A 10,162-nucleotide genomic window follows, 5' to 3' on the forward strand; every position below is an offset into this window, starting at 1 on the left:
AATAATTATAAATCTAAAAAAAAAAAATGCTACTAAAATAATAATTTTTTTTTAATTAGCTTTAAAATATATTCCTTTAATATTCGATTTTTATAAATTAACCTATTCATCTGTTAAAATAGTAGGTATTAAAAAAAAAAAAAAATTATAAACTTAAAATAAAAATAGTTTTTTGAACTTTGACTCTGTGAATTTTCGTCATATTGCTCTGTTTTATACACAATTCTATACTATATTAATAACTATCACGATCGTACAAAAATATTGTTACTGCGTCATTATTATCATAGCTGTCTGTTGGAAATAATTTTGAACGAAAATATCAATTATTATACCTTTTGTTGTTAATTTTGTACCGACGAGAAAACTGTATTTTAATTAAAAATTCATAAGTCATTATTTTCACGTTTAATTACGCGGCTTGACGTGTATACTCAAAACTGTATAAATGGTTGTTGCATATTCAATCTTTCATTTCGTGTATTATTATTTATTTACTAATTTTAAAAGTACATATTATACTTCACATCTTTGGTGATTACCTAACAAAATGTTTACCATGTCACTATAACTATCTTTTGAAGGTTATTAATGATATTTTACAATTGCATATTTTATTATTATTATTATCATCACATTTATAATCAATTCAATTTATAATATTTTATCAAATTCTACTAGATAATATTATTTTGGTTCTTGGTTATATAAATTTATTTTTGAAAAAAAGGCCTTGATTTTTATAAGTAGTAAGTTGAACTTATTTTTTAATTGTTTCTTCTATTGGCAAATGGTATTTTGTGGTATATTTAAAAAATTTATATTTTATCGATGAAAAATACATGGAAACCTACTTAAGATATATTAAAAAGGGTAATTTTTTTTTAAATAAAAAAATATATTCCACGCGAATAAAAAATAATACTTGTTTTCATAAAACAAATTTATCCAAAATTAAAACGAATGAACGTTGGCTAAAAAAAAATTTCACAATTATTTAGAACGCATACACGGCAATAATGATGGCGTTTCGTAAAATGTTTTAAGTTTTGATCAATAGACACACAACTTAAATATAACTTAGTTATAAACTAAACCGTTAACTTTTTAGCATATATTATAATAGATATCGCGTAAAAATAAAAATAATTTAAAAGTAACAGTTTTTTTTTTTTCAATAGAAATCATAGTAATTAACTTTATTTAATAAATCTTAGTGTTTTCCATAGCGGAACAAAAAAAGATGGACGAAAATCTACAAGTGACATGACATGACTATATGAATAATAAAAATAATATTGATAGAGTTGTTAAAGTTATGCTACATATTATTATGTCGTTTTTGGAAAAATTAAAATGTATCACTCGCAGTTCTTGAATTTTACGTTTCCCTCGTCCTTCCATATCTATCATAATATTACCACGATATTTCCGAACCCCTTCGCCCTTTTTCCCCTGCCCACACCCACAGACCGTTCAACCTCTTCAACGGGTTCGATTCTTCTAATCGCATACGTTTTTTTTTTTTTATTATTATTATTTCAGGGTACCGTCATGCGCCCTTGACCGTGGCGGACGGAAAGAACTCGGCTACGTCGCAGACAGCTGTTGAACAGCAACAGCAACAGCTCCTGCAAGCCGGACCGGCGTCGTCACTGGCGGCGGCGGGCGGGTCTGCGTCTGCGAACACACAACAACACCACCCCTCGCCGCCCGTGGTGCGCGTCACACTGGCGTCCGTCGAGGAGTGCAACGTGCTGCTGCATAACGGTTTGGACTTTTACGGGGCCACTTTCTTCCCGGTCGAGGCCGCCTCCCCCGTTATACCGAAAAAGAAATCGTTGCCGCCAAACAGGTACAGCGATACCCACGACGTTAAAAACTTATACACATACTTAACTTTTATCGCAAATAATTTATAATATTCTAATGTAGAGTTATAGTGCTGAGATACGGTAGTAGTAATCATAAGACCAAAGTGTTGCGGGGCAACACGCGATGCCACTCCACTGTGATTATATGAATTCTAAATGATTAAAACCGATTTTCCACTACTCCTTAATCGTTTGAGATTCAATTTTTATTTAACTAAAACAGATATTCTTTTTGGGGTATGAAATTAAAAGTGTATGTTTTCGTTCAAAAAAGTAAGAATTCTTAAACGATAACGATAAAAAGAGTGTACTTGAGGTATATTTCATTGAAATATTATTTAAAAAAAAAAAAAAAATGTTAACTTTTAAAAATAATGAATGGGGCCTTAAATGGATCACCTTTTACTTTTGTAAGTAGATATTACATACTAGTATATCGTATTTATTATAACGATATTTCAATGGAACAACGAACAACGATACAGTATAAGGTATACGCAGTATATACGGTACACAGGTTTCTCACATAGGTACTTATAATACGAATTTTCTAAACTTTAAAGAGTAAAGATATTATTATTTGTTAGTGTTGGCCAACGATAATCGATATCGTGGGTATTTTCTTAGTAATTTCCATATCGATATCTAAATATAATTATCGAAAATATTGCGATATCGAGGTTATTAATCTGGGTTTGGGATTTCATGGACGATTAAACACTAAACTGAATAAATAGTATAAAATAAAATAATTATATATAAAAAAGTAGGTATAAAGTAAATACTAAAATATGATACGAGACGATATGTTACAAAGAAATAGCTCACCACACCAAACAATTTAATTTAAATTCAGTGCCAGTTGTTAATTCTCATTTCGTTATCTATTTTATGTTTATTATTTATATTAAACAAAATGAATAAAAACTTTAAATAAGTTATATTTTCTGATGCTAGAAGTGATATATGGCAACATTTTGGTTTTAAAGTTAATGAAAAGAGGATTATATTAAATAAAGATCAAGTTTTCTGTAAAAAGTGCAAATGTATTATTGTTTTAAATATACTAATAATATAATATGTGTTCTATATCTTTAATACGCTTTCAATAAATTAAATTATATAAAATTTAACTCGTTGTTATGTATTGTTATTAAAATCGATATCGATAATTAAAAATATATCATCGGCCAACACTATTATCTATAATATTAAAATAAATAATATAATATGTGTATATTACCATAGATTAAGTATAATGTATATTTTAATCATCTATGGTATAGCAGATTATTGTAGGAATATCATAAATGAGATCTAGGGGTCTCCCGAAACCGGGGCCTAAGTGAATTGCGCACCCAACATTTCCGATAATTGTGCCACTGTTTTCGACTACGTAATTATATCCTGTGTGATAGGTTTGTACGTGTCCCATAGGCGTGCCGGCAGAGCTCCGACTCGACAAGAATTTTTTAGGGGCTCGATAAAATTTCAACCGGATTCTAATACTAATAATGAATCAAAACGTTTGCGGATTGATTATATGAAAGCAAAAAATGACATAGAATCATTTAATGGATTTTTCACTGTACTGAAATTATTCAGTGTAATACCAATTACAAGTTGTTGCTGTGAACGGGTATTTTCTAAATTAACAACAAGTACTAAAATATAAATCGAGGAGTACCATATACATCGAGACCGAATTAATAGTTTATTATCAATGTTTACTGAACCAAAACTAACATCTACGAGTAGTATTAATATTGACATGGCCACAGACGAATTCAAAAGTATGGCAATTTTAATTATAATTCTTTAATTAAAATTATGACATAACTAAATTTATAATATAATATAGTATTTGTATATACAATTTTTTTTTTAGTTTTTTTACATTTTGGGTATTGTGTTTTCTTCTTTTTATGAATAATTATATTTATATCATTTTATTTTTAACTTCAAATATACATGTCTAGAAATAAATACATTAATGTTGTGTACACACATACAGCTTGATTCTATTTACACAGTTTTTATTTGCAATTATAATTTACATCAATGTGTTAAAAAAAAAATAAAAAAAAGCACTGTCCCAGTATTAGGGCATTAATTATTCCGGAAATTAAAGTCTGCGCACGCCTCATGGACTAATGTTATTACAGTTGTAACTATCTATGATTATTGATTATGCCTGTGTATCGTGTACATTAGAAATATATCTATAATAAGAAATTTACATTAATAATATGTTATTTGATGTTTTAAAAATTCTTCTTGAACAATTGTGATAACTATGCTAATTTAGAGATAATTTCAATGATAACAACGGTAATCCAAATATTAATAAATGGTCCAATCGTTTTAGCACTCTGTTTTTATCGAAAGCTACAATTTAAAGACGTTAATAGTTACAATATGTTATCGTGGCAAATATTTTTTCAATTCAAAAACTTTATATCGCTCATAAATTTTTTTTTATACATTACATATTGAACAATATTTCCGATGTAAATATATATAATATATATTGACACTGAAAATAAATTGTCACCGAATGATATTGCTGAAATAGGACAACATCACTCCAACACGTTTAAAATAAAATAAAAATTAAAAACAAAGTCAAATAGTAATTGGCATGTACGTAATAGTTTTCAATTTTTGGTACATAATGCGAATAACAATATAATATTGTTTTTGAAATGACCGGAGGCACAGGCGGCTTATTGGATTTTATTTCACGGCCGCGGGCTGCAAGCATCGTATACGTACGTAATATGGATCATACATAACCGTCAGCTATCGCAGGTCCATTGAGACCCACACGTTAACGATGATCACAATATTTTCAATTTATTATTATTGTGCGTCTATATTAGATATTTGTATTATAAGGTCTTCTAGTATTTTTAAAAAGTCTAAAAAATCAAACACATAAAAAATATATATAGTTATTGTAGTACTTACTGTCACTTTCAGTATACAATTTTATTGCTTTACTGAAAATATAAATATAAATATGAATATCTAATACAGTTTAATATTATATTTATCTTTAAGCATTTATGTCGTTTTTATTTGCATTTCAGAATTTGCCTCAGATTAATTAAAACAAGATCAAATTGTTTTTATTAAAAAATATTTAACGAAAGTTAAAAAAGTATTAGTTTATTTTCTACTCTTGACTTAATACCAATTACATATACATTTGCAATTCAACATTTGATGAATAGAAAAAACATTCTTTTCAAAACTGAGTTTACCAAGTTACAACAAAAAATTCAAGTGCCTAACTTTTCATAATAATTTGTTCGTTTACAAATATATTCCAAAATGACAGAATTTGTATTGCCTTATAATTCAAATGAAAAAAAAAAAAGATAAATAACATACAATTTAATAACACAAATATATTTAAAATTTAAATCAATAGTCTTAGCATTCAGAATTAATGAATCTTTTAAAGGTCAAAATAATCATTGAAATACATATATGTATATTATTTCTTCGTATAAAATCGTAAACGACAAACTTTATACCTATAATTAAATAAATTCTAAAAAATAATTTGATTGAATAATATAAATTAAATTTATTTTTTATCGTGTATTATAATAGTTATCCAGCAGGAAATTACGCGTTTGTGTTAATATAAAATTCAGTGTAGGTACTAGTTTTTATCTTTGTCGTTGTCGTTTTTTTATTTTTATTTTTTTGTTGCCAGTTTTCAAAGAAAAATAATACTAAACAACCGTACCATATTACATAGCGCTTCACCGTACGGTATTATTATTATATTACAGCCGTGTGTGTTTGTTTGAATAGCGACACACACACACACACACACATACACACACACACATACACATACATACATCATATATACATACATACATACATACATACGAACACACACATATTAGTCTCGTCACGACTTTAGTAATCTGATTTATACGCCTGCTACTTTAACCGTGAAATTCGCAAGGAAAGCAGACATTGTCCTATAAGCATAACATATAGGTACAGGGTTATTCATCAAGCATGCTCAACCCATTTTACTTCTTCAATAAGGCAGTTATTTAAAATCCGATTTTTAAAATTTTTAAAAATACATTAAGAATTAAGATCATTGTAAAGAATTTTCAATATTTTTTTTTTACTACTCAAGAAGTACCTATTCCATGGAAATACTCAAGTAGAAAATTTTATTTTTCAAATTTTAACCCCATTTTTATTCAATAAATTATTTAGTGTATAGTTTTCTAAATATGTCAACTTATCAAAATTAAAACATTTGTACAAATAGTATTTTAAGTTATTTCACTTTACATACTAAGGGTAATTACTAATTTATGATAGATCCATAACAATGGGTTTAAAATATATGGGTAATATAGAAATTTAAGAATTGTATTAATTAATTTATTAAAATATCAACATTTATTATTGTTTTAAATGTTTCAGTTATTATAATAAATCTTAAATCCATTAGATCCAATATTGCATTGTTTTAATATTTTTGTAAAATTATTTTTAAGGACTGCTGTATTTAATATAAATATATAAAAACTGAAAACTATTTGTGTGAACTGTGAATACAATACTAGGTACATCAACATTTTTAAAAATAAAATGTCTATAAAATAATTTACAGTATAACTGAAGGGTACTCATTTGAAAAAAACATAAGTTTGTATTATAACAGGAAGCTTGTTAAGTAGTCAAGAAATCACAATAATTTAAAAACACGATCTTTAAGTATATTGAAAATCAATAAAGAAAATTATAATTTAAATTCATTAAAATATTTTTAAAAAGAACTAGACCAGGGGTCGGCAACCCGCGGCCCGCAAAGCAATTTTTAATGGCCCGCACAAAGGTGGTTAATTTTTGTGTTTTACTTTTGTTCAATAACATTTTTCATATAATTTTCAATATTATATAATTCTTTTTCCTTTATAAATAAAATCTAATCTAACCGTTTCATAATAGCAATACAATTATAAGTATTATATCATAATATGTAATTTTTTTTTTTTAATGTGGCCCTTGATGAACAATTGAAAAAAAAAATGGCCCGCGTGGTTAAAAAGGTTGCCGACCCCTGAACTAGACGAACATGCTTGGTAACGATATAAGTGTGTAGTTTATGCGTTTAATTGTTTAGACAACTTTTGTGCAAATTACATAAAAACGAATACGGACATAACGGTTCGAATAAAAAATCCATAGATATTTCGTATTAATATTGTGTGTTCGTGAATATACCTACTTATTATTTATATATTATATGTTAGTCGTGAAACCAACCTTTCTAATTGTAATACATTAAACAAAAAATTACCATTATTACGTCGCACTGTATCATATATGTATAATGTATAATTGAAAACGGTATGCCTATCATATTATAATAATAACAGTAGTTGTATTTATATGTATATATTTTAAATTATGTATATTACACATAGGTACGTGTTTTATTGAAATTACTTTTCGAGAAATATCACAAAGTATTATTATGTCAACCGTACGAACGTTTTCTTAAAAATATAATATTTTACCATTACTGCAGAATCCCATCTCTTGTAAACTCTTAAAATAAATCTGCAAAATTAAACTCTAAAGAATTAGTTTTTGTTCACAAATTATATATACATACATTTTTCTTATTTTTCACGTGGTTTAAATGTTTAAATTCAAATCCAGAGAGTTTATTTTCTTCTCAATTAATGTTTTTTTTCGGGTAATAAACTTCCAGTTTTCACACGCCCTAGTATCGGTTTTAAAGTGTAATTTATACATTATATTATTACAATTATATTAAAATACAAACAAACCACTGTTTGCAAAACGTTACTTTGCATTATTGTTTATTATTTAATAAGAGATAATTAACAATCTGTAAAATAATAAATCAAATTATAATTGTATTAAATGAATACTTAATATATATGCAATGAACCAATTACCCATTGGCCATTAGTAACACTTCTTAATTAAATTAAAAATTATCTGTACCACTAGCGTTTTGGTATGCGTGTTGGATTTCTTTAAACAGAATGATAAAGATAAGAGAAATAAGTGGATTTAAGTGTTTGTTAAATTTAATTTAAAACGTTTATCAATTGTTTTAAGCTAGAAAATTCAGTAGTTTTTTTAATATTTGAGTACAATTTAGTTACCTAAAGGCTAAAATGCATAGTAAAAAAGAAATATGTTAACTAACTATTAACAGTCTGTACGACACTTAAAAGATTATATCTGATTCAATAAAATTGTTTATTAAATAAGTGAAATAAATAATTTTGAATTTTCCTTGCAGTCACACCACGCAATATATTAACATGTATTATTATTTTTTTTAAATCCCCAATAATTAGTCAGTTTTTCATTCAACAAACAATAATCACAACTCATTCAGAAAGCCCCATAAATCATAATTTGTAATGCGTACCTACAAGAGTTACGTTAGTATGTAATTATTTTATTACTTAATTGCACAAGTATCCAACACAAATACATACATCGATGTTGTTAAATCTACATGTCTGACCTAATACAATTTAACGATTACGCAAAACTTAACCATGAAACAATTTTATAATGATATTTATTTTGTATCATTGTACTATTTCAATATCTAATGCAAATGTTATTGTTTTTCAGCCGTCTGATGGATTTGGTGACGACCAGTGGTCATCGTATTCGCGATCTGTTGCCCGTCTTCGACTCTGCAGGATTTACGAAAATTCCGCCACCAGCCAGCAAAGTGGTTAAGCCGCACTAGTCGATGACGACGATTTTCTAGTCTAGTCGACTATACGGTTTAAATATACGCGCTTGAGAATATTCATACAAAAAATATTTTTATATATATTATACTCTCGTATATGATTTTTATTTTCATTTCAATTTTAACAAACATAAAAATTCCAACTTCGCATCAATTTACTGCAAAACCATTAGGTACAATATTAAACCGCATTTTCTAATAACACGCAACGTTTAGTATATCATAATGCATAATATTATTATCGTAGTATAACGTTAGACGATTATATTATAAACATTCTTATTTTTATTTTTTTTTTCGTGTACTATTATTACTATCATATTTTAATCCAATAAAAGGTTCATTCGAAACGACATAGCGTTTTATTTTATATAAATTATATACAAGCACCTACTGCATGTACACGTAGAAACCTCCTACATTATCATAATATATTTCTGTATATTACAGTCGTTCCGCGGTCCCGCGCCAAGAACTCCGGCAAAGTTTTCTGCAAATTCGTAAAGTTTTCGTGCGGAACAGCCGCCACCGTGGGTATAAATACGGGTCGTCTCGCGTTAATCGTCAATTCAAGACGTAATACTTTATTTATAAAATACATTATTACGAGTGCGTGTGCATGTCTCGAGACAAATCTGCCGCCACTGCTGTCAGAGGTGGTGCAGATGTAGTCATGTGCCAATTGTTCATTTTGCATTTAGTTTTACGTCGCTTCCTCTCGCGGCACTCTCTCTCATTCTCTCTCTCTCTCTCTTTATTCGCTCTAAGACTACTCACCGCTCCCGAACTGGCTCATACCATACTCATTCCCCTAGCTGAATATTATATTTCCACCATTTAACCGCGAAATCACACTTAAGTATTAGTTAAGAGTATGCGCTCCTTCGCGCTACGACATAATAATACGTGAATCAGCACTGTATAATATTATATTATGCTGTCGATATATAATATATATTTTAAAAGCACAAACAAAATAATATGTAAAATATTATGATGCTAAGTGGTTGGTTGTCACGAAAGCGGGGTTGATGAGTTACACTCGTGTCCGTGCTGCAGGGTGATTCACGGGAACACACTACAGTTTTATCAATTTTGTAGTTTTGTATACAGTATAACATGTTATGTATAAAACGTATTTCGTAAACAATTAAATAAGAAATAAGAAAATATATATATATATTTTTTTTTTTTTAATGATACTTATAAACATGAGATTTTATAGGTTATTTCAAAACTTTTTTTTTTAAGCAGACATATCATTTTTTAATTCTTTACTCTGAAAATGTAGTTTAGTAAAATTTTATAATTACAATTATTTTGGCAAAAATGACAAGCGGGTACCATTTATAAACGTTTTGATAATTAGAAACGTACTAAAAATGCACAATAAATGTAATCTCCACCACAGAATATTATATACTCGTACAGTTTTATCTCTAAAATCCCATTATGTTCATTATTCTATTTGAATCAAATGTAACTAGAA

General features: G+C 27.7%; 1 protein-coding gene across 1 annotated transcript in view; it reads left to right on the plus strand.

The window, feature by feature from the left end:
* Positions 1-9,791, plus strand: part of LOC112593180 — a 62,773-nt gene extending 52,982 nt beyond the window's left edge. Inside the window, exons 3-4 of the mRNA XM_025337516.1 lie at positions 1,546-1,855; positions 8,547-9,791. Of these exons, the coding sequence (XP_025193301.1) occupies positions 1,546-1,855; positions 8,547-8,667 (431 nt within the window). The 3' untranslated portion in view covers positions 8,668-9,791. The remainder of the gene's footprint in view (positions 1-1,545; positions 1,856-8,546) is intronic.
* Positions 9,792-10,162: the final 371 nt, after the last annotated feature.

This window comes from Melanaphis sacchari, unplaced genomic scaffold, assembly GCF_002803265.2.
Source record: "Melanaphis sacchari strain LSU unplaced genomic scaffold, SCAv2.0 Contig1_pilon_pilon, whole genome shotgun sequence".
Taxonomy (NCBI): Eukaryota; Metazoa; Arthropoda; class Insecta; order Hemiptera; family Aphididae; genus Melanaphis; species Melanaphis sacchari.